Source organism: Zingiber officinale, chromosome 7A (assembly GCF_018446385.1).
Source record: "Zingiber officinale cultivar Zhangliang chromosome 7A, Zo_v1.1, whole genome shotgun sequence".
NCBI lineage: Eukaryota > Viridiplantae > Streptophyta > Magnoliopsida > Zingiberales > Zingiberaceae > Zingiber > Zingiber officinale.
In genome coordinates this window covers 142,271,994-142,297,236 of record NC_055998.1, presented here as the reverse complement: position 1 = coordinate 142,297,236, position 25,243 = coordinate 142,271,994, and the positions used below count along the sequence as shown (strand labels likewise).

Below are 25,243 nucleotides of genomic sequence, written 5' to 3'. Positions count from 1 at the left end.
GTGCCTTCAAAGTTTGTAGCAAACATAACAACAGAGTGAAAACAAAATTTCTAGATTCAAAATAACAGAAACCATTCCGAGTTTCCGGTTTACTGATGGCTTAGCTCTTGGAGACTTGCCGCTCTTTCGCCTTCTGGATCTTCAGCACCTTCTTGACGATCTTCTGCTCTTCAACCAAGAAGGCTCGAATACTTTGAAGGTGTGTTTGGTTAAGGATTATCCTTGATAATGTTGATTATCCATTTAAGATTATCAATAAAAATTTTATTTGATTTAGATAATTGATGATTCCTAAATAATGTTCCATGCTCGCACCCTGAGAGTCAAACCGACATATACTTAACCTGAACGACATAATGATCGAATGAGTTGCTAGATCATGGACAAAGGCCGGAGTTCCAACCTTTCCCGCACTGCCCCTCCAGATAGAACTCCTCCATAAGCTCGGTTCACAGTCCTCCGGTTTCGCGGGATCTGTTGTACTGGGTGGGCCTCAAGTGAGGAATCTGTAAACAGGCACAAGTATAGCATGTAATGAACATCTCACCTTATATCGGTAATAAACATGACATAATAATAGAACTTAGTGCAAATGGATACAATCGACGAGCGAGGGAGAGGAACATGCATCAGAGCTTCATCAAAACACAAACATATTTTTGAGATGTAGAAGGTAAAACTGCCATCCTAGAAGTGATATGACGACAAGTTCACAACGGAGAGGGGTGGTAAACGGGTGGTAAACAAATTGATCAATCCAAGAAGGGAACGGTAAGCAACCATGTCACTGAAAATTGGTATGTCAAAAGATTCCCTAATTGAATCTTCTTCAGACATTTACAGTAGCACCAGAAGAAACTGCACCAGTATCCTACAGATATTATGAGAGCAATAATATCACTCATCCATCTTGGATCAACCTGAACGGTTCTTCGTCTAAACAGACTGCCAAAATATATAACACTTTTCCAACTCCGTTTCATGGGGGAGATGCTTATAAAGATTGTAGGTATCATTTTGCACCAAGGAAGACAACTCACATGTTCAACAACTTACTCATTTAACCTAAAGCAGTCTATACAAGCTTCTTGAGGCAAAAAGATTCGACAAGATAATCAATTAACAAAATTATTAATAGAAAATCGGAAGGAACGATTTGCGTACCCCTTGAATTCGTTTCCCAGCCACAGGCATTTCGGTCCGCTGGCCGTCTTGTGCGTGTACTGGTACACGAGAGCTTCCCACCTGCATTTTGAAATCAAACAGAATCAAAACAAAATAATCCATGGTGAACAGTGTGCTGCATTTTAAAATCAAACTAACGAAATCACAAAAAATACATATCTGTCACAGGAGACAGCAAGACATCAAAGAGAAAAAAGAATCGATCTATAAGAAAATTGAATAATGCAAAACACAATCGCAGAGCGAGTAGGAGGATAGCAAGGATCGAATCTTTTACCTGGAGTTTTGACGACACGAGTCTGATTCGATTTGGTAGCATAGCTATGCCGTTTCACCTCTTCTTCCGATCTCACTCCGGCGCCGCCTCACAGGAGCTTAGCAGACGACCAAAACGCGCACCGAAACGGCGTAACAGTCGGGGAAAGAGACTTTACAAGGGAGCAGCAAGCTGCTGGAGAGAGAGGTGACCTAGATCGGACGGTCTCCATAAACTCCATCCGACCAATAATTATAAACCTTACATATTTATGCGTAAAACTCCTCCCAAAATAAATACACAAAACATTTGTAAGACTATTGAAAAATATAAAATTGACTTGTTCTTTAGAAAACTAAACTTACACTATATTTTCTTTAAAAGAGTAAAAAGATTAAGAAAGATAAATAAAGAAAATTAGTTTGTTAAAAAAAGGTCAAAACATGCATTAAATATAAATTATGCTTCAAATTTATCCAACAAACATTCAAAATTAGTCGAAAAAGAATAATAGCAAAAACTCAAGCTTGAGCTTTCAGTAATAAGCATTTTAGTTTCATTAACTTGTGAGAATCAAAGGTTGTCTGATAGATATTAAAAACACATTGTCCTGAAGGGAAACTCCAAAAGCACCAAGCGCTAAGATGGCTATGGAACAGAAGCAAAAATACGATAAACATGGCACAGCAATGACACGAAAAAGCTAAGTCATCCGCTGAGCAGATTCCTTTGCGAGCAATTTCTCCTTGGCCTTGGCCTTTGCTTGAGACTTAGAACCCATTATGCCCCCGCCCCACTTCCTCCTGATCTCGTCAAACTTGTCGTTGAAGTTGGCCTGAAATGACATTAGAATAAGTATCGAATATACAGTGACTAGAAGACGAGAAGTCAGGCACAAAGGGTTGCTCCCATTTTCACCTTGATGGCTTCGAGGATTTTACTGAATTCCAATTTGTCTTCGTTCTTCACAGTTGTCAAACATAGTGCAGTTGCAGTTTTCTTATGCACGATCTGTTGTGATTCAGTAACAAGTATCAGCATGTAAGAATAAATTGCCAAATGATAGACAGTGGACAATAAGAAGACCCAACCGCTCCCAAACGGGATTTTCCTTTGACGATACAGTAGGGAATCTCCATTTTCCTGCACAAAGCTGGTAGCCAAACTACAAGCTCAACCGGATCCACATCGTGAGCTATAACCACCAACTGTGCCTTGTTCTACAATGAGGTCGAGTTGAAACGATGAAGACAAAATGTCACACGAAATCATTCACTCAAGGAGGTAAATGGCTGAAATAAAAGAATAAGAGAGTAACAACTAACGGATACCTGCTCGATTAGGTATGTAATATGATTAAGCCCGTACTTCACAACAATGGGTTTCTTAACTTCGAGAGTCTTTCCCTCTGCCTCAGCCTGTGCCCTCTTAAGGAGCCTGTCCTTCTTAGCAGCTCGGTCTTCAGGTCTGTACTTGAGAAGCAATTTGAACAGATTTGATGCTGCAGTAAGATTATTAAAATAATTTCATAAGATTAGGAAATAGACCATCATTTAATACAAACAATCAGGTCTCTTGATTGTATAAAAAGATAATGTGTGTGACTGTGTCTATATATATATGTATATATTCAATGTAAGCAAACACATTTGAGATACAAGATAAATCTTTTTTAGACACTGAGAACAAATGAACCTAAAAATTTGGTATCAACTATCTATTGCCATGTGACTGAAAAATCAAACACACTTAGACAGTTTGAATGAAAAATGTTGAGGATGGTAATGCAAATCATATAATATGGCAAAGATAATAAATAAAATTAAAAAGAAATTGTGCTGTAGTGATTAGATGTTAACAGCATGTTGAAAACATATACTGAACTAAAATACAAACCAGAAGTATGTCAACCTAAGATAAAAATGACAGTGGTGTAGCGCAAACTTGCTTAAGCAACAAATCAAATTGTGAAGGTATGACAAAGAGTCAAAAAATGGTTGACTAGATTTGTTATCAAATTGACTATACATGTGAAATTAGTTCTTAAATTTTTTTGTAAAGGTAAAGTAATTGATGCAAAGCAACACAGACCAAAAATGAAACTTCATATGGCTTGAATGGAGTGCCATTCATTCTTCAATAATTCAAGTAAATTATGCTTGAAGGACTGACTTTGCCAATCAAGTCAAAACATATTAAAATAGAACAGAGATTTCCAAATACCAAGGTTCTTGTCCAGTGTTCGAGTGAACTGATTCAGAGCAGGAGGAACCTTCAACCGCTGCTTTAGAATCCTTTTTTGCCTCTGAATCCGGACAACCTTCGGCCATTTGACGAACCGACGCAGATCCTTCTTCGGAGGCAATGCTCCGCCAATGCCGAATTGCTTCGGGCGCTTCTCAAACAACGGATTAACAACATTCTCCTGTGGAACAAACGCCACAGCTCACTCAAAAGGCACATATACCTTAACCGGACCAACAACGACGAAGCAAAATACAAAATTGAAAGTAAAAAATAGCTTACTCGTTTTTTCTTTGCTGGAACGGGGGCATTTCCAGCCCTTTTCGGCGCCTGGAGAGGCAAAGATCATGACTTTAATGGTTACTTGAACATATCAAATTACAGTACAAAAAAATGACAGAAGCTGAGCAACGAAAAAGCGAAAAAAAAAAACAGAGAGATAGACGCAGCAAAGATCAGAGATTTCTCATCGAATTCGATTGAAGAAGTCGGCAGATAGCTAAAACAAATTGGATTCATAAACTAAATGGTGGGTAGAGAAGAGGTACCATTGCTGGATACGAGGCTGGAAAGACGGCTGGTAAACACTCACAGGGATGGACGCGAACAACGAACAAGGCCTTTTATAGACAGCATTCTCCCTTAGGGTTAGGCACGTGACTAGCGCCTGCGACCTTTTTTTCCCAAAAAACTATTTTAAAAATAAGTATTCCATAATTTTTTCGTTGAAATTGAATACTATTTTATTTTAACACTTGTGTTCATTTAAAAAAAAAAAATACACTTTTGTTCATTTACACAAAAAAAAAAAAACAAAGGGGTTACCTCAAATTCTTTTTCTTTTATTCATTTAAATTCATATAAAAGTACAATTAGATCGTCTTTTGATTATTCAATCAATTAGACCTTTTTTTTAAAAAATATTTAAATGGAATTTAAATCCATAGATAAATAGAACAACATTATCCATTAAGAATTTTAAGTTAAAAGCATTTAACGATTTTAAAAATCACCTTAATTCAAAAAAAGGAAATAAATATGTAAAAACATTTCCCTACACTAAAAAAAAATACATTCACTATCTTAACAACCCTTGTACCGATTTAATATAAAGAGATATACATAAATATTAAATTAGGGGTGTCAAAAATAAATCCGAACAAAGTCAATCTATAAAATTTAAGTTTAGATTAGAAATTTTTAGATTCGTATTGAAGGAATTTTGAGTTGAAATTTTTTATATCGGGTTACCCTTTAGGATTTAGAATATTTATTTTTGTTAAATTAAATTTTATTTTTAAAAACAAGATGAATTATGTATAATAATATAATGATAAAATTTTGAGATAAAATTGAATCATTATTGGAAAAGTAGTAAAAAAAAAATTGAATTGGGTTCTAAGTTATTCGAGTCAGATTTAAGTTGGTCGGATTCAGTTTTAAAAATTTTAGGTTCAATTTGAGTACAGGTCAGGGTTGGAACTTAAAATAATTCCCAACTCGATCTGAATTTGATCTGATCCATCTGAATTGATATCCCTATGACATATTATGGGATAAATTTTATGTTGTCAATTTTTGAAAATCACTCTTGATTAAATTAGAAATATCGTATGCCCATCGTTTGAATCGATAATTTTATTATGATCATTATTTAAAAAAAAAATATTTCCTAAACATTAGACCATTATGGGAATCCTCACCTAATATTTTAAATTTAGGATAGGAGATCTTTTTATATATAATTTTTTTTAAAAAAAGAGAGAAATACGATTTAGGGGACTACTATTTATAAAAAATAAAAAACCTTTACATTAGTATTAAAGAAATAGATAACTAAAAACTAATATATTATAAAATAAAAAGTAAATATTCAAATTTAATAAAATGGTCTTTTTATTATACATTTGAGTAAGGATTGTATTCTCAACAATTTTTAGGGTATGTTTAGTTTAAATTATCATATATGATCTTAGTTATATGATTATATATAACTAAGGTTATAAAAATAAAACATAACTAAATATTGTTTGGTTCAACTTAGATAACACAACAAAAACTTATTTGTTTGAAAATTTACCTAATTTAATATTTTACTATATTATTCTTAGTTACAAATCAACCATATATATTATTATTATTATTATTTTTAAATTCTATCTTTTTTTTTCTTTTTCACATTTTTCTTTATTTTTATGTGTTTTATTATTATTTTTTATTTCTTTTCCTTTTTTTCTTTTTTAATTTTTTTTAAGTTTTTAAATTTTTATGGGTTTTTATTATTTTTATTATTTTTCATTTTTTCTATTTTATATATTTTTTAAATTTTTTACATTTTCTATTATTTTTTACGTTTTTTGAAATTTTTTTTTATGTTTTTCCTATTTTTCCATTATATATATATTTTTTTAATTTTTATGTTTTTTTCTAATATTTTATTTTTTAATATTTTAAAGTTTTTTATTTTATTTTTTATTTTTCTTTTTTATCCTATTTTTCTTATATTCAAAAATATTTTAGATAAAAAAATTTATTAACCAGAATTAATTTTTTTAAATTTTCTGATTTCAAATTGCATATTCCTTTTATTGGCATGTCAAACATAGAATATTACTGAAAATTATCGATTAACTAAATTAAACAAAAATTTTAATAATAACTTAGATGAATAATCAAGATAAATAAAATTTTCATTAATAACTTAGATGAATTACCTTAAAACCCTAAACTGTCTTAAATTATTGACTGCAAAAATACTAACAAGGCAAAAAGAAAAAAACGACTTTTTAAATTTTTTTTTTTTTTTAATGATATTTTGAAATCAAGTTTGAAAATCAGGTAAACAAAACTAGTGCTGGGTAGTATTTCAGGAAACAAAAAATAAGTCACTAGATGAACATGGAGAATCATGAACGTAAACACAAACAATTCAACCAATTACAGACTTTGAAGTTGTAGTAAACATATTGTTTGAGTGAAAACAAAAAGACTAGATTCAAAATGGCAGTAGAACATCTAGAGTCACTGGTTTACTGCTCGGCTTAGCTTTTGGAAGTAGTTTGCTTCTCTTTCGCCTTCTGGATCTTCAAAACTTTTTTCACAATCTTCTGTTCTTCGACCAAAAAGGCACGAATGATCCTGCAAGTCAAACCAACATATGCATAAATGTAGATAAATCAATACTAAGTAGAATCATTATTGACTGAAACTGGTTAAATGAAGGTGACAAAGGACCGAGTTCGAACCTCTCACGAACAGCACCTCCAGAAAGCACTCCACCATATGCTCGGTTCACAGTCCTCCGGTTTCGGGACAACCGGGATCTCTTGTACTGGGTGGGTCTCAAGTGAGGAATCTGTGAACAAGAAGACAGTGGAACTGTTATAATAAAGAAAATGACTAAATACCGCAAAATGAAGTGACAATTACAGTCTAATGTTTAAGACACTAAACATAGCATGTTAAGGACACTACATATTAGTTCACTCTAGAATAGCACAAATGAATAGAAAGCATGAGTCGGGAAAAAGATCACAACAGAGCTTCACCAGCATACAAATGTGTTTTTGAGATCAAGAATAAAAGTTACTAAAGAAAAGTTAAAGCAGGGAAAGCTGGGCCACAAGAATGACAACAGACATGAACACTACAGAGAAGTAAAACATACTGAATGACTGAAACCAGGCTACATCTAAGCGGCGAGCAACGATGTTCCTTAAAAGTGGCTTGGCAAAGGATCATTTTGAAGCATCTTAAGAATTTTACCATTGCACTAGCATAAATTGTAACGGGGATATGAAAGTAGTTCATACTCAATAGACAATACAACTTGATGGCCAGCAAGATAGGTAACATTCCAATAGAACAATAATGTCACTCACTATGCCTTTTGGACAACCAAACCAATCTACACATATGAAACAAAATATTTTTGAGGTGGCTACAAGAACAGAAATTAAAGTTACAAATCTAAATATTGGAGATACTTACACAGATCATAGGTATCATTTCCATAATAATGAAGAAGAAAAGAATTCAATCTACAATTAAATCGTAGCAACAACTTGCTCATTTAATCTTCAAAACAATATATACAATCTTCTCAAGGTACTAACTGCAGGAAGAAAATGTCCCAAACGAAGCAAAAAAGAAAAAAGAAAAAAGGAAAAAAGGTTGGTGACTAGATAAAGGTTACCAGAAAACTATAGCCTATCCGGTTAAACAATTATATACAACAAAGTAAGATACAATTGTCTTTAAATGTACTACAAACAATAATCAAATATAAACAAAAAAAGAACAAACATGTAAAAAATAATCATGTAGTATATCAATTGATGTGTATTTGTTGTCATCAGGTTTACAAATTGTTTATTAAGTTGTAGCATTTGAGTTGGAAGACTATTTTATAAATGAAAAAAAACTAGAATAGATATGCTTCATTGAAATAGTAAGCTGTAGGAAGTTTTGAAAACAATATAATTACCACCAAAACGAGATTTATAACGAGATAAACTTTTAACAAAATTAATGATGGCGCATCAAAAGCAACGATTCACTTACCCCTTGAATTCTCTTTCCGGTAACAGGGCATTTAGGTCCGCTAGCTCTCTTGTGTGTGTACTGGTACACGAGCTTCCCACCTACATTTTGAAATCAAACCAAATCAAAAATAAGGGACATCAGAATAACTATATGTTACATTTTCAGAATCAAACTTACGAAATCAGAAAAACGAAAAGCTGTTACAAGAGTCAGTAAGGGACATCAAAGAGAGACTCGAATCGATCTACAAGAAAACTGCTTGCTCAAAACATGATTGAAGAAGCCAGAGCGAGAAAGAAAACAGCAAAGGTCGGATTTTATTACCTGGTGTTTTGACGACACGCGTCTGGTTCGATTTGGTGGCATAGCTATGCCGCTTCCGGTAGGTTAATCTCTGCACCATCCCGCCTCTTCTTCCGATCTCACTCCGTCGGCGCCTCGCAGGAGCTTAGCTTAGAGGGCGAGCAAGACGCATAGAACCGCCACCGCATTCGTGGGATGAGGCTTTATAGTGGAGCGGTAGGTTGCTTGAGAGCAACCTAGATCGGACGGTCACAATGAATTATTCCATCAGACGGTCGTAATAATTGTGATCTTAAGCCTTATAGTGAACAGGCCCATTTGTCGGAGCCCACTATAATACATAAGTAAAAAACACGTGCCAGCCACGTGCCAAACCCTAACGGAGGATGTTGTATATAAAAGGCCTGTTCGATGTTTTAAATGGCTGACCTCTCCGAAAGGGTTTCCACAGCCGTCTTTCCACCCTCGTTCTCGATCTCGAGGACAGAAGAAATGGTACCTCCTCTCTAGCCATCTTCTACTTTAATGAATCCAATTTGTTTTAGCTATCTGATAACTTCTTCTTTCGAATTCGATGAGAAACCTCTTTTTTTTTTTTTTTCGCTTCATCGTTGCTCCGCTTGAGCTCTTTGTTCCTTTTTAATGCCATTTGATTACGTTTAAGGACCATTAAAGTCATGATCTTTGGCTCTACAGGCGCCGAAAAGAGCTGGAAATGCCCCCGTCCCAGCAAAAAAGAAACGGGTAAGCTATTTTTACTATAAAATTTGTATTTTGTTCCGTCGTCGTTGCTCTCGTTGTGTTATTTGCGCCTTTTGACTGACTTGCCGTGGTCGTTACACAGGAGAATGTTGTCAATCCTTTGTTTGAGAAGCGCCCGAAGCAATTCGGCATTGGCGGAGCATTGCCTCCGAAGAAGGATGTGCGTCGTTTTGTCAAATGGCCGAAGGTTGTCCGGATTCAGAGGCAAAAAAGGATTCTAAAGCAGCGGTTGAAGGTTCCTCCTGCTCTTAATCAGTTCACTCGAACATTGGACAAGAACCTTGGTAATTGGAAATCTCTGATCTATTTTAAGATGTTTTGACTTGATTGGCAGAGTCAAGCCTTCAAGCATAATTTAGGAGTTGCTCTATCTCTTTTTCTGCCCAGAGCTGGTTCATGAACTGACAATTGTTTAGGAGTTGCTTTGCTTCAATTACTTTATCTATCCAAAAAAAGTTAACAACTAATTTCATATGTATATTCAATTTGATAACAAATCTAGGCAACCTTCACAATCTGATACGTTGCTTAATCATGTTTACATTACATCACTGTCAATTTTAGCTTTGCTTAACATTGTTCTGGTTTCCATTTCAGTTCAGTTGAAGTTGCTTGTGATCTAATCACCATTGCACACTTTCTTTATAATTTCATTTATTATCTTTACCGAATCATTTGCAATGCCATTTCTTTTGTTCAAACTGTTAAGTGTGTTTGAATTTTCAGTCGCATGAAAATACAAGAGTTGATACAAAATATACAGATTTATAGAGGGAGTGTATCATTCCTTGTTAGTCTGTAGCATTCATTTGCTCTGTAAATTGATAGCTGTAGCCAAGTCATTTTATGGTTACCAAAGGTGACAGATTCTCAATTGTTCTATTTCATTCAGCTTTTTAAGAGCTCATTTGTTCTCAGAGCCTAAAAAGATACTTGTGTTTCAAGAAATGTTTTGACTCTTGAATGTTCATTTGCATTTCAACCAAGTGTTCATTGAAATTACATATAAATCATTTTATACTGTTGAGTGATCTGATTGTTTGGATTATTTTGGCTATCTACTTCCTAATCTTATGAAATTATTTTAATAATTCTACTGCAGCAACAAATCTGTTCAAATTACTTCTCAAGTACAGACCTGAAGACCGAGCTGCTAAGAGGGAAAGGCTCCTTAAGAGGGCACAGGCTGAGGCCGAGGGAAAGACTCTTGAAGTTAAGAAACCCATTGTTGTGAAGTACGGGCTTAATCATATTACGTACCTTATTGAGCAGGTATCTGTTTTTTTTCCCCACTTTTTCTTATTCTTTTATTTCAGCCATTAACCTCGCTGAGTGAATTATTTCATGTGGCATTTTGCTTTCTTTGTTTCAACTCGACCTCATTGTAGAACAAGGCACAGTTGGTGGTTATAGCTCACGATGTGGATCCAGTTGAGCTTGTTGTTTGGCTACCAGCTTTGTGCAGGAAAATGGAGATTCCCTACTGTATCGTCAAAGGAAAATCCCGTTTGGGAGCGGTTGGTTCCTTCTTCTTGTCGACCGTCTATCTTATGGCGATGTATTTGTACATGCTGATACTTCTCTTGTTGCTGTATCACAACAGATTGTGCATAAGAAAACTGCAACTGCACTATGTTTGACCACAGTGAAGAACGAGGACAAATTGGATTTCAGTAAAATTCTCGAAGCCATCAAGGTGAATATGGGATCAACTCTCTCTGTCTGACCGACTTCTCGTTGCTGTATAGTCGATACTTATTCTAATATCGTTTCAGGCCAACTTCAACGACAAGTTTGACGAGATCAGGAGGAAGTGGGGCGGCGGCATAATGGGTTCTAAGTCTCAAGCAAAGGCCAAGGCCAAGGAGAAATTGCTCGCAAAGGAAACTGCTCAGAGGATGACTTAGGCTTTCAACTGCCATATTTTGACATGTAGGGTTTTACGTTGAGTTCGTTTGTTAGCCTAACGCATTGGCAAATGCATTAGGTGTCACTGAAGTGTTCCCATCATTCTCTTCTAAGGGTTCTGTGAACTTACTGCTACATACGTGATGTCAGTTTTTTGAGGATTGTTTTCTGGTTTGGGATATTTGTTTTCAAAGCTTATTTTGCAGAATTTAAAATACAAAGCTTATTTTACCATATACTTTTGGTAAGGGGCATTCTTTTTTTAATTATTAAATATATCTCTAAATTTAAAATGGTAAAAAGGATCGTTACTCTGTTCTACAATAACTGCTTTAAAATCTACTAAATTTTATTATATTTACAGAAAAAAATTAATTAATAAATTTCAATGGATAGGAATATTTATTTATTTATATATACACGCATAAGCTGATGCGCATAGGGGTGTCAATTCGGGTGGGTCGGGTTGAGTTTTTTTTTTTTTTTTAACCCAACCCGAACCCGAGTTCAACCCAAAAGACCTAAATCCGAACCCGACCAACCCGATCAACCCGAACACAATCCATATAACCCGAAAATTCGATTCAAAACGACTTTTTTGGGCTATTTTCTCTATAATTCTTCACTTTTATCTCAATACTCCATCATTATCATACAAATATACATAAAAATATCTAAATTTTTAAAATAAAATTTGATTTAACCTCAAAAAAACCCACAAAACCCTATATTTAAGCCAACCCGGGTCAACCCGGGTCAACCCGAACCCGATCCGACCCAATCCGAAAATTTTTTACTCTCCAACCCTCCAACCCGAACCCGAACCGAACCCGAAAATGCCCAACCCGAACTTGATTTTTTTCGGGTCGACTCGGGTTGGGTCGTCGGGTCGGGTTCATTTTTGACACCCCTAGATGCGCACTTGAATCCGGTTGTGCGAGCGACTTCACCGTGGTAATATTCTTTCATTAATTTTTATTTTCCGATTGGAGCCGCGCTACTTGAGAATTAAAAAAACTCTTTTCCTCTCCAAATTTAAATATTTCGAATCATCCCTCGAACTCCATGCTATAACGATCTTGTTTAGGTACTACTATTATATTGTAGCAATTATGATTTTTAGTTGCTACAATAATAATGATTTCGTAATTATTACAATTTTCTTGAACCAAAATGTTGTAACAGCAATGGAATCATAGCTACTATAACTTTCTTAAACCAAAATGTTATAACAACAATGGAATCGTAGCTACTACAAAGTGATAAGCACATTGTAGCAGTTAGAATTTACGAAATCATAGCTGCTACAACGTTCTAGTATAACATGTTGTAACAAATACAAAATTATATTTGCTACAACATGTTATACTAGAACGTTGTAGCAGCAATGGAATCGTAGCTACTACAAAGTGGTAGGCACATTGTAGTAACTACGATTTACGAAATCATACATGCTACAACGTTCTAGGATAACATGCTGTAGCAAATATGATTTCATAGTTACTACAACATTCTTATACTAGCACGTTGTAGCAGCAACGATATTATAGCTACTAAAACATGCTTAGACTAGATCAGCACATGAAACATCTACGAAATCATAGCTGCTATAATATTTTTAGACCAGTATGTTGTAACAGGTACAGTACCCTAGTTGCTACAATGTGGTTAGACTAGCATGTAGGGTACCCTAACTGTTACAATGTTCTGGTTTGTATGTCCATTTATAATGCTGTTAGAGAAAATTACTTTGAAAAAATTATTAGATAAGATTTTAAATTCTTTAAATTGAAATACTTAAGCAATATCTTAATTTCTGATAATTTGCACAATATAAGAGATATGTTATTGTTTAAGTTATCTATTGTCATGTAATGTTTAAATCTGATTGGTAATCCAGGGCAATCTCTACTTTTCTTAACAAGCTTGAATATCTATGCTTCAACAAGACATAGTTGAGAACTTCAGATAATTAAAGAATCTGACATTCCTCAGCAATGGAAAAAAATAGTGGCGAAGGATAATTATACATTCCCCAAGTTGCAGATGATCGAAAATCGAAAATTAGATGGAATTCTTATTAATAGATGATATATTTTTGTTCTATAACCAATATACATAAGAAGTTAAGAAGTTAGATTTAACGTAAGGATATACAATAGCAAGAAAATAAGAAAACAAATAACGTTGTATGGAAAACATTTTTATGCTTTTAAAAAGGGCATACAAATAAAATGCGATAGAATAAACATTAAAGAAAGCTTTGACTCAACAGTTTTGAGAGTATGAAAAGTCATAATCAACCACTCTCGACTCCTTCAAAGATGCATTTGTTATACTCACATCGTAATGTTTCGGCAGCAAAGAAAGCTTTGACTCAATAGTTTTGAGAGGTCAATGTGTCAACTTGTCAACAAATGCGATTATTACAAATAGAGTATGGAGGGTCTGAACAAGTAGGTTACAGCAAAAAAGATATTAGAAATTTTTAAAAAGAACTAAGGGATGAATAAAAGGGTATCGATATTGAAATACTGATTTAGTTATTTGAATATAAGAAATAGAATAATTAAAATTTTTTTCTTTGATTACGAGATTGATTCAGATAATAAATTTAGTATGTATTTTTTTGGACAAATTATATATCAAGGACGTCATATAGTATATTTGGTGATTTAGTTGTATTTGATACGATATATAACACTAACAAATATGAGTTAATTTTTAAGTCATTTATATGAGTTAATCATCATGATCAGATAATTATTTTTTATTGTGACTTTTTAATTGATAAGAAAATTGAATCTTTTATTTGGTTGCTTAACATGCCTAACTCACTATTTGGGAGGAGGTGAGGGAAGAGGAGGGAAGGGTAAAGAAGGGGGAGGGAAACTTGAAATCATGTTTGAGAGAAAGTGAGCTACGGAAAGGAAATGTAAGGAAGGATAAACTTTAACTTTCTTTATCCATAAAATGAAAGAATTTCTTGCACCCAATTTGGGGTGTAAGGAAGGTAAAGGGAATTTAAAATATTATGTTATAATTTTATCCATGTTTTATTAAATTAATTCCAAAAATCATTATTTTAGGTGTTTTTTGTGTTGTGTTGAAAAACACTCACACCGCCTGACTCACAATACCCGACGCTCGCACACCCTCGACTCAGACGTCGACTTTCACTCCAACGCTGACTTCGACGCCGACACCGACTTTGACATTGCACTAGGTTCTTGAATGCATAAGTCTTTAACAAAAATGAGGGTAATTTTATAACTTTATATATTTAAGTTTCATTATCCTCACTCTCCTCTTAACACAATAACACATGTTACGTTAATGAATCTTCCCTTAGACCTGACCACGGTTCGGAACCGACGGTTCGACGGTTCAGAACCGCCGGTTCGACGGTTCCAGGCAGGTCAACCCTTAACCTTAACCGCCCAAGACGGTTATGGTTCACGGTTCAGAACCTCCGGTTCACGGTTCGGTTCACGGTTCGTCACGGTTCAAGATTAATATGTTAAAAATTTTAAAAATTAAAAATTAAACATTAAACATTAAAAATTAGAAATTAAAATTTATTAAACAAAGGGCTTGCACTTATTTAAGTTGCCTACGTATCCCTTTAGGGGAATCAAAGCCCACGTAGTTCTTTTACATTTTTTATCCTTTTACATTTTCATTCACTTCCATTTCCTGTTCCTGTCGTATTTGTTCCTTCAGTATCAAAATCTTCAATCCTTGGATTCTTTTCTCCGCTCTGGTCCAATCGTCCAGTAATGCTTGGGCTTCCAATGAGTCGGGAGACAAAGTTGATCGTCGTTCATCTAATATGTTGCCGCCGGCACTGAACGTCTGCTCCACAGCAACAGTTGACACTGGACAAGCTAAAATTTCTTTTGCGATCACGGAGAGAACGAGAAAGCTTTGAGCCTTCTGTGACCACCACTTTAAGATATCGAAGTTTTCGCTATCTGCTTCATTAAAATCAAAAGAAGTCGTAAAATAATTCTCAAGTTCCTGTGTGGAACTTGAGGATCCCCGTGGACGTTTTGTCCGTTCTTTTAATAAGAGTTGTGCTTTTGTAAGTTTTAAATTACTACTAGTAGTTTGTTGAATTTCAGAAATATTAATTTGTGTTCCATATTTTGCATAATATTGATTATAAATATCATATAAATAAATTCTAACATTATATATAATATTAGCTGGATCAGGGGAAGAAGAATCTTTAATTGGAATTAAAGCATCATAATATAAAGTTAACATTTCTTGTAAAACTTCTAATTTAAATCTAGGATCTAAAGCAAATGCAATTAAATAAATTTCAGGAATTAAATAAAAATATTTTTCCCATTTAGTTTTCATAAATACAAAAAGATAAAAATTTATTATTAATATATTCATTTAAAAGTAATATTATATTAGAAAGATTTCTAAAATTAGTGGGATAATAAACACTGGAAAGTTAGTTCAGTTGCATCATTAAATATATTTAAAATTTCTCAAATACTACTACAAATATTCCATTATTGTAAAAATAAATATACATAGTATTAGTATTTTGTAAAAAATGAACATAATAATAATTCTTTATATTGAAATTAATCTTGTAATAATTGGTATGTTGAATTTCAACGTGTTAGTGCATCTCACGGAAAATTTTTAGGTCATATTCCATTAGTTTTACAAAACCTTTGTTCTATTTTAGATGGATGCGACCATAAATAAGAAATTGTAATTCTAATTGGTTTAATGTAATTTTTTAAAATTTTTAATCCATCTTGAACACTTAAATTTAAAATATGACATACAGAAACCACCAATAATAGGTTGACAAATAAATTTTAGATCATCTATATAAGTGGTATTGGAACTAGCATTATATAATTATATTGAAAATATTTTATAAGTTAATACATATTTTTCTAAAATTAAATATAATAATTATGCGATATTATGAGAATTATGTGATTCATCAAAAACTCTATAAGCTAATAATCTTTTTTGGAGGTTCCAAGAGTTATCGATCCAATGGCAAGTCACACCCATATACGAATGTGTTTGCCAATGATCACTCCAAATATCGGAACATAAAGAAACTTTATTATCTAATTTATTAAATTCATCAATTAAATTCTTTTTTCCTTGTTTTACTAATTTTTTAATTGTACGAGTAAGTATAGTCCTAGGAACACGTTTAGCACATGGATTAAGAGATTCTTTACAAAAATCTTCAAATGTACATTTAGATCCAAAACTAAAAGAAAGATGTTCTACGGAAACAAATTTAGCTAATGATTCTCTTAATTTATTATCCGAATATAAAAATAAACAGGAATCGGTACTACCGCTAGTTGAAGAAAATCTTGATAATTGTGTTTGAGAACGGTCGAGTCCATATTCCGTCGGGTGCTTCGTTTCTACATGTCGTTTCAACGACTCATAGCCGCCGCCGGCTTGGAATTTGTAGGAAGCATTGCAGTGCTTACATTTTGCACGCATTTCTCCCGACGGAAGAGTGACCTTCTCAAAATGTTTAGTAAAAATAGAAGACTTTAGAGGAGGAAGTTCCCGAACCTTAGAAGTAATTGCATCGGTACTTCCTTGTGTTTCGGGTGTCAGATTCGGAAGATGCTCGATCTCATCATCGGTAGATTGAATGTTGGGTCCTCCTCCCGCGGATTCATTATTTGCTTTCCCTTCCGAGCTCGAGATGATGCACCTCCGCGGCCTCCTTCCATTGTAATTGAAAACGAAAGCGCGTAGAGATTAGAGAATACGAAAATGAGATTAAGAGTAGAGAAGATGTGTGTGAAAAATGATGAAATGAGCTCTCTATTTATAGAGTTTTGATGGTAACGGACACTAAATCATAGCCATTGATCAAAAAACGGTCAAATGATCCTAACCGTTGAAAAAAAATATCTAAAAAACCCTCCCAACGGCTACGAACCGCCGGTTAACCCGCGGTTCCAACGGCTATGAACCGCCGGTTAACCGGCGGTTCAAGCCGTTTAAAAAAAAAAAAAAAAAATTTGCGGCTGAACCGCCGGTTCAACCCGCCGGTTAACCGGCGGTTCGCCGGTTTTTACATCTAATGAACCGGAACCGGCCCGGCAACTTGCCGGGCCGTTTCCGATTCGGCCCGGCGAACCGGGTCAACGGGCAACCGGCCCGTTGACCCGGTTACGGGCCCGGGCCGGGTCCGGGCCAGACCCGGCCCGGGGTCGGGTCTATCTTCCCCCCCTCCCAAACAAGAAAAATATAAATACTTTACTTCTCATCCCTTCTCCTTCCGTTAATGAACCTCCACTCACCCATCCAAACAAAGGGTAAAGGTACACTAAACATGATCATTATTGACAGGATCTTGCTATGATGAAAGTCATTGCTCAATTTTTTCCCTTAGACAGTGCATAGATATTGTTTATGGCACATAATAAATTACCAAATAAATTAAACTCTTTAATTTTTCATGACTACTATCAAAACATAAAGAATGTTATTGAAAAGTCTACAACACCCGATAAATTTGAGAAATCATGGGAACAAGTTATCAATTGTGCGACTTGGAGAAAAATGATTGATTGTCATTGATGTACGAATTGCGACGTAAGTGTGTGCCAGCATATTTTAACCATGTATTTTGTGATGAAATGTGAAATAGTCGAAGATATGAAGGTTCACATTCATTTTCAAGAGATATGTTTCAAATAAGAACTCATTGATGGATTTTATTAATGGGTTTAATAGAGCAATGTGACACTAAAGAAATAATGAGTTAGTTGTTGACCATATTGATATGAATGAGCATCTAAAGATTAAGACAAACTGGTCAATGAAAACTCAAATGGTTAAGTTGTACATGAAAAAAATGGATGGAGTTTTTAAGTCAAATGAGTGAAAGTCATAGTTATTATGTGGAGAAAATTTTCAGTTCAGTTGCAAATATTTTTACACTTTCCTAGTTCAATCCTAATTATTTTAACATTCCCAATTATACTCTAAATATTTTTTAAAAAATTCCAATTCAATTCTTTCGTCTATTTCATTGTTAAAAGTAACGGAACATGCTCACGTACAACTCACATATAATAAAAGACCCAAAATCCCAAATATGAAAACTAATTTCTATCTTCCCATCGTTCTTTCATTCATCCCAATATCCCATCATTCTTTCTCTAAATTATGATAATTTATCAATTAACTTATTATGCCAAAGTACATACTGATTAATGTATGATGCATATTTTTTGCCAACGATTTCCTATAGTTTTTTGCTCACCAATAAAGATACAAGCCTACAATTTGAATTAAACCAAAACACATAAAAAAAAACATATCCATCAAATTTCAGAAATCAACTACGTACATTCTTTACCTAATCATCATCGCTGCATTTTAGAGAATCCACTTGCTCTTTAATTTCCTTGATTTGCATCGCAACAATTGATGCATGTCTGCGATTCTCATTTTCTAAATCTAACATTAAAGCATTCAACTTCACCCGTTTTTCAAATTGATCAACATTTTGTGTTGAAACACCACTGCAAGTTGCACTACCCGCACTTGATGTAGAGGAAGGTGATTGTTAATGCATAAACGAATTAAAATCCTTTACGGCATTGTCTCTGTTCTGATAAGAACTGTGGGTAACACCACTGAAATCATTTACTTGATCACGTGCATCTTGCTAATGGTCATCTTGCTAATCTCCTTGATCAGCATCACAACAATTGATGCATGTCTGCGATTCTCATTTTCTAAATCTAACATTAAAGCATTCAACTTCATCAGTGTTTCAAATTGATCAAGATTTGTGTTGAAACACCACTGCAAGTTGCACTACTCGCATTTGATGTAGAGGAAGGTGATTGTTAATGCATATACAAATTAAAATCCTTTACGGCATTGTCTCTGTTCTGATAAGACTGTGGGTAACACCACTGAAATCATTTACTTGATCACGTGCATCTTGCTAACAGTCATAAACACATGATCGACAAAGTTGAGGTAAATATCTTTTTTATGTATTAGTCACTATTCCAAAGATTAGTAGCCGTCCGTGATTTACCTCCTCCGTGTTGACCCAGCTAGAACGGATTGACGGGAGCACTAAAGATGAGCATATTCACTTTTTGTCATCATAAACACCTAGTCGACATCTAACAAAATTAATATACGTTTTCTTCTATGTTAGGCCATAAAGTGAAACATTTAAATATTAAATATCATTCCAAACAAATATTATGGAATGTGAATGTGATAGTGTCGTTAACTTACTGCTCAAATAATGAGGCCTCACCATTTTTTTGGAATAAAAAATTCTAAATTCTACCTAAAAAAAGATCACTGTTAATCAGAATTACTACTCAAATAATGAATGAAGGGTCGCCATTACTGATGAAATTTCAATAAAATCGAAATAAAAAAATACCCTTTAATGATACACTTTTAGCATCATCAAAGAATACTTGTAGAAATGTAAAATCGAACTACAGACATTCTTGGAGAATTCAAAATCAGCACAAGGAAAGACTAAGAATGGAGTTTACTTTCAGCTCAAATACATCACAATTTTGCAATGGTTCACGGTAAAACAAACCAAACCAACACCAAGTACATAAAATACAAGAAAGGAAGCTGGAGATACGTACCTACTAGAAGAACACCATTGATTTCATTCCAAGCAGCAAGAATTTTCGTTATGTCAGCTTTAGGTTGACAGGAGAACGAATAAGTTATAAAAGCATAGAGAAAGAAAGAATGATGTATGCGTTTGGGGAAAGAAGGATGGGAAGACAGAAAGAACGATGGGAAGAAAGAAATTAGGTTTTCACATTTGGGATTTTGGGTCTTTTATTATATGTGAATTGCACATGAGCCTGTTCTGTTACTTTTAACAATGAAATAGACGGAAAGACCGAACCAAGCATTTTTAAAAAATATTTGGGATGAAACCGGAAATGCTAAAATAATTAGAACTGAACCGGAAAAGTGCCCAAACATTTGGGACTGAACCAAGAATTTCCTCTATTATGTGCAACAAATATCTATAAAAGTTGAGTCAGTGATTTATCATATGATGAATTTTTAAAGTTGTTCTTTCTCTAAACTAAGGGTCCTCACGCATGATAAACAAAGGGACTATATATCCCATAGTTGTAGGAATTTGAATTCGATGGCATTTCATGTAGGCATATGTTAGCTTCTTTTTTTTTGAATCAACCAAATGTTTTATTTGCTTGATAAGTATACTCAAACGATGGACATAAGATGCAAAGGTTGAACAATGTATGCTTTGAGGGAACACAATTTTTGATCATGTTATTCTTGATCCTTCTTCTATAAGAACAAAGAGATGTGAGAAGAAATTAAAATCATCAAAGAAAAAGTCAACCTCAAAGTCCCGACTATATCGTGGATGCAGACATCGAGATGTGTCACATGATAAGTGTAACTGTCCAATTTTACAAGGGTTTGTGTCAATTAATTTTGTATTTGTATTATAGTTTTTGTTTACAAACTAATTAATTTTATTAAATTTTGAAAATATGACGATGTATTGATTGCCAAATCAACTATAGATAATTATCATAACAGCAATGCCAACGTATATGAAGAAGATTTGACATATATAGCTGGTATTATCAAGTTTATTTATAAAATTATAATGGCCGAATAAGGAATTGAAGTTAATAATTATTTTTATTATTGCAGGTTTTAACAACATGTGCTTGGATGAATGAATATTTAGCAAACAACCATGACTTGTTTGGAGTTGTATTGGTCGAGTTCTCATATATTACCGTATTATACTAGAGTCTATACATTTAAGATGCCCTGAGTAGTTGTATTGTGGTCAGTGCGATTGTGTTTAGTTAATTATAATATGTTAAAATTAGTTCCTAATGTCAATTGTCTAAGTTGTTGAGGTAATCAATTATGTATTTTCTTATGCAATTAGTGTCATTTGTTTTGTTGTTTGATCTCGATGGTTCTTTTGAATATTTGTTCTATGGCTATGTTTTACTATTTAAATACTTGTGTTGTAGCAGTTATGGATCCGTAGCTAGTACAACGTGTCTCTACAAGGTTGTAAACTACATTGTAGTAGTTACAATTTCATAACTGCAACAACCTAAAACTTGTGTTGTAGCAGCTACGGGTTCGTAGCTGCTACAATGTGTTTGTGCATGGCTAAGAACCACTTGGTAGTAGCTATGAAACCGTAGCTAATACAAACTCAAACTTGTGTTGTAGCCGATATAGATCTGTGGTTGTATTGTAGCGAATACAACCTCTTTGTATAATGATAAGATAAAATTTAATACCCACCGTTTAACATTAAAAGTAAGAAAATAATAAGACATACAAAAGATGACTCACAATATTCATTATAACATAAACCAAAAGGAAGATCAACTAAATAATCCTAACGTCTTTCCAGCAGATCAATGGCCTCTTTTAGAGCTGTATTAACCTCTATTATTTGCTCATTTAACTTGGCAAGTGCGGCATGGGTCTTTTCCCGTGTTTAAAGGGCAGCCTTCAACTCCCTCACCACTTGATCCCGCTGAGAATCCTCTAGTGTAGAAAGTCTTGCCAAGATGTTCGAAGGTACGGAGGGAGAAGAGTCTTCTCAAGACCCATAGAAGTGTCATAGCTTGAATCATCTAGCACTATCTGTTGGTGCGGTTTGCACTAACGGTCTATCTTGGGTTTTGATGAACGACAAGTAAGTTAAGTTATGCTTTGTTGTGATCTAATCACTTGATTAATTGTGCAGGAAATCCAGCTAGGTCGACAGGTCGATCGGATAGCTAGTACGAAATCCAGCTAAGTTGACGGGCCAACCGGATAGCTGGTATAAAATCCAGCTAGGTCGACGGATCGACTGGATAGCTAGCACGAAGTCCAAACAGGTCGACGGACTTACCGAATGACTGGTAAACTGGTAAGTTGAGGTAAGTCACTGGAGGAGAGTGACCAAGTGAGGATGCTCCCAGTTGAAGGGACAGTAGGTGTCGGTCCAGTTTAGTTCCATTTGGGATCCCTAAGCTGAGACCTTGGCTAGTTCCTGCTCCTGGAAGGACATAAACTAATTATTACTATGTATAATTATTAAACTATCCTAATACTTGTTTTACAGGGTATTTCTGGACTAAAATTATTTTGCAGAGAAGAAAATTGTCTTCGGATGAACAGTGTCCAAAGGCGCCTTCAAGCAGTGAAGGCGTCTTCGTACTGTTTATAGAGTCATAGAAGGCGCTTTCCACAGGATAAAATTTTGACGTCGCAACTGATAAGTATCGAGCAGTTCAGGATCAAACTTGCCTCATTGGAGGCGCCTTCCATGGCTATGGAAAGCGCCTTCCATGTTTTTTATAAGGCAGTCACGAGAAGGCATTGTACAACAATGACTATACGAGCTACTACATGTTCTTTTGAGGTTCCTATTGCTCTGAACTCCTGCTACGACTCTACTGCAAAGCTGCTGTGCCCGACGACTACTTCGAGGACTTCCGATTGTGGTCGGCAGATCGACATCGACACAAGCGCTCCCACTTCAATCTCTAAAGTGTCGGTAATTTTTTTTGTAATTAAATACTACAAAAGGATAAGTGCAGGGTGTTGCACTTGTTCTGACTTTACTTGTACTTCGATCCCCTCTCCCGGAGGTACCGAAAGAGGTTTATAATGAATTGGCCATCGATAGATCTGCGGGACCTGGGTCTTGGAGTAGGAGTCATCGAAGGCTCCGAACCAAGTAAATCGCTTGTGTTCCTCTCGTGTCTGCTTTTCGTGTTTTCTTTTCTGCCGCATTCACACTCTAATTTTAAAACGACAAAAAATAGAATTGTTGAAAACCACATGATTCACCCCCTCCCGTCCACGTGCGTAATCGATCCAACACTATCAAGGGACTAGCAGAAGGTCTTGGTTTAAGGTGACAAATGCAACATGATTTGCGAAGAGTCTTGTGCCATGATTTAAAAGTGAAGGGTCAATATACACTAGGATTTCATCTATATAGTGGTGTGAATCTCATCAATTCCAAAGTTATAGCCCATTGAATACTAGAGAGCAGTTGGTGAAATCTAATTAAGGAAATTGAAACATCGTTTCCAGAGTTATAACTCATTAAATACAATAGAGAAATTGATTGAATTTAATTAATCAAGACCATGTTGTAGCAACTATAGACTTGTAACTGCTACAATGTAATTGAACAAATCATGATCATGTTATAGCAGTTACGGTTTCGTATCTACTGTAACACAAACTTAACATTGTAGCAGCTACAGACTCATAACTACTATAACATAATTGAACACTATCATTGTAGCAGTTATGAACTCATAGCTGCTATGACATGATTGAACACTATTATGGGATCACATTATAGCAACTACAGTTTCATAGCTACTGTGATACAAACTTAACGTTATAGCTATTATAGACTTGTAGATGCTACAACATAATTGAACACTATCAGGCGACCACATTGTAGTAGTTGTAGGATAGAGGCACTTGAGAGGAGGGTAAATCATGTGTATTTAAAAACTTTTTATTTTTAGAAACTTAAAAGAGAGTGTGAAGTGTACAGTGGAAAAACAAAAACGAAAGAACATAAGGAACAAAATTGGTTACTTGATTCGAAACCTTCAGTGACTCTGACTTCAAGACCCATGGCCCTTCAGATCGTATAGTCGAAAAATCCACTAAACACCTCTTCCAGTAACGTCGGAAGGGTGAATCGAGTATAGAAACACAAAATAAGGATAGTACACTCCCTTAATAATAAATTAAAATGTTATAATTAACTTGTTACCAAACACAAAGTAGGATGCTCATGTATTGGTGTTACTCCTCTGGTAGCAATCGGATGTCGAGAGCTGTAGCACAACAGTAGATCATCTTGAAGCAGCAAAAGAGTCGCAATAGCTTGTTTTCAAGTTGTGTTCTTTCTGCTGGCTGAATACTTCTTTTAGAGAGTGTGGAAGGCGACTCCAAGCTCAAAAATGATCCCTAAAGATTTGGACTCGATCACTTCCACCAACTTCGGTTTCTATCTACACGAGGGCACCTCCAAGCTCTCTTAGGTGCCTCCAATGTGCATTTAAGGCGCCTCCAATGCACCTCTAAGACGCCTCCAATGCCTCTAGATCGCCTTCGCACCATGAAGTTTTATCTGTCAATCTTATCTCCTTGAGGGCACCTCTCACTGGTCCAAGGCGCCCCCAAGCGCTACTCTAAGGCACCTCCGAGTACTTTGAAGTGCCTCAGATACTATTCATCTGAGGCTGATTTTTTATATTTAACCTTGTAAAAAAGAGTTAATACATAAAACAAAAGATACCCTCCCAAATGAAGTTAGCACAATTAAAACGAAGTGATTATTTATTAGATCATGTCTATCCAAGACTAGAATCTAGTCATAGTCTCACTTTAGACATCCAAAATGAACCTAAATTGAACCAGTGTCTAAAGTCCATAATTGTGACTTATTCTCACTGGATCACTCTTCTCCAGTGACTTATCTTACTTATCATGCAGAATCTCTTGTCTCTCTTTTAACCTACTAGGTCTTCCCGCTAGTTGTCAGATCCACAGACCCAACTGGAGTTCAGCCAACTATCAGGTTCTATGAACCCAATCAAACTTTTTGCCAAATATTGGTTCACTCCTAGACCTATATGGACTTATTACCAACTATTAGGTTCAACAAACCTAGCTGAATTTCAGCCTGGTATTAGGTCCTCCATACTCGTCAAGTTATGCACACTTGGTAATAAAGTTAGATTACACAACACCTAACTTTAATTCATTTGTCATTTATTAAAATCTAAGTTTGACCATTGGTGCTAACTATACCAATAACAACAACGATTTCGTAGCTACTACAACACAGACTTAAAGTTGTAGCAGCTATGAACTCGCTACAACATGATTGAATACTATCAGGGGAGCACGTTGTAACAACTACAATTTAGTATCTCCTACAACATAGGCTTAACGTTGTAGCAACTACGG

General features: G+C 34.9%; 4 protein-coding genes across 4 annotated transcripts; 1 reads left to right on the top strand and 3 right to left on the bottom strand.

Moving 5' to 3' along the window:
* Positions 1-100: 100 nt before the first annotated feature.
* On the bottom strand, positions 101-1,682 carry LOC121999802 (60S ribosomal protein L34-like). The gene is made up of 4 exons (XM_042554433.1): positions 1,585-1,682; positions 1,154-1,245; positions 404-506; positions 101-221 (listed from the first exon to the last, which is right to left on the bottom strand). Exons 1-4 carry the CDS (start codon positions 1,680-1,682, stop codon positions 101-103), a joined length of 414 nt encoding a protein of 137 aa, XP_042410367.1.
* A 292-nt stretch (positions 1,683-1,974) lies between these two features.
* On the bottom strand, positions 1,975-4,280 carry LOC122003061 (60S ribosomal protein L7a-2). Its single transcript, XM_042558492.1, has 7 exons — positions 4,234-4,280; positions 3,968-4,015; positions 3,665-3,866; positions 2,773-2,942; positions 2,533-2,661; positions 2,360-2,452; positions 1,975-2,276 (listed from the first exon to the last, which is right to left on the bottom strand). Exons 1-7 carry the CDS (start codon positions 4,234-4,236, stop codon positions 2,145-2,147), a joined length of 777 nt encoding a protein of 258 aa, XP_042414426.1. The 5' UTR covers positions 4,237-4,280; the 3' UTR covers positions 1,975-2,144.
* A 2,269-nt stretch (positions 4,281-6,549) lies between these two features.
* Positions 6,550-8,734, bottom strand: LOC122003058 (60S ribosomal protein L34-like). Its single transcript, XM_042558489.1, has 4 exons — positions 8,555-8,734; positions 8,249-8,328; positions 6,931-7,040; positions 6,550-6,823 (listed from the first exon to the last, which is right to left on the bottom strand). Exons 1-4 carry the CDS (start codon positions 8,631-8,633, stop codon positions 6,727-6,729), a joined length of 366 nt encoding a protein of 121 aa, XP_042414423.1. The 5' UTR covers positions 8,634-8,734; the 3' UTR covers positions 6,550-6,726.
* Positions 8,735-8,958: 224 nt separating this feature from the next.
* On the top strand, positions 8,959-11,382 carry LOC122003057 (60S ribosomal protein L7a-2-like). The gene is made up of 7 exons (XM_042558488.1): positions 8,959-9,028; positions 9,230-9,277; positions 9,378-9,579; positions 10,398-10,567; positions 10,684-10,812; positions 10,899-10,991; positions 11,071-11,382. The coding sequence occupies exons 1-7, from the start codon at positions 9,026-9,028 to the stop codon at positions 11,200-11,202; spliced, it is 777 nt and encodes a 258-aa protein (XP_042414422.1). The 5' UTR covers positions 8,959-9,025; the 3' UTR covers positions 11,203-11,382.
* Positions 11,383-25,243: the final 13,861 nt, after the last annotated feature.

Bases quoted from the DNA above. Each gene is read 5' to 3' on its own strand.
- LOC122003058 (XM_042558489.1), bottom strand. From the start codon at position 8,633: ATGGTGCAGAGATTAACCTACCGGAAGCGGCATAGCTATGCCACCAAA. The intron at 8,329-8,554 runs GTAATAAAATCC...TTCAAAATGTAG, and splicing joins GCGTGTCGTCAAAACACCAG to GTGGGAAGCTCGTGTACCAG. The intron at 7,041-8,248 runs GTAAGTGAATCG...TCTTGTTCACAG, and splicing joins CCGGAAAGAGAATTCAAGGG to ATTCCTCACTTGAGACCCAC.
- LOC122003061 (XM_042558492.1), bottom strand. The intron at 3,867-3,967 runs GTAAGCTATTTT...TTTGTTCCACAG, and splicing joins TTCCAGCAAAGAAAAAACGA to GAGAATGTTGTTAATCCGTT. The intron at 2,453-2,532 runs GTTGGGTCTTCT...GAATCACAACAG, and splicing joins GAAAATCCCGTTTGGGAGCG to ATCGTGCATAAGAAAACTGC.
- LOC122003057 (XM_042558488.1), top strand. The intron at 9,580-10,397 runs GTAATTGGAAAT...ATTCTACTGCAG, and splicing joins AACATTGGACAAGAACCTTG to CAACAAATCTGTTCAAATTA. The intron at 10,992-11,070 runs GTGAATATGGGA...ATATCGTTTCAG, and splicing joins AAATTCTCGAAGCCATCAAG to GCCAACTTCAACGACAAGTT.
- LOC121999802 (XM_042554433.1), bottom strand. From the start codon at position 1,682: ATGGAGTTTATGGAGACCGTCCGATCTAGGTCACCTCTCTCTCCAGCA. The intron at 1,246-1,584 runs GTGCGCGTTTTG...TTCAAAATGCAG, and splicing joins CCGACTGTTACGCCGTTTCG to GTGGGAAGCTCTCGTGTACC. The intron at 222-403 runs GTTGGAACTCCG...AACATTATCAAG, and splicing joins GGAGGGGCAGTGCGGGAAAG to GATAATCCTTAACCAAACAC.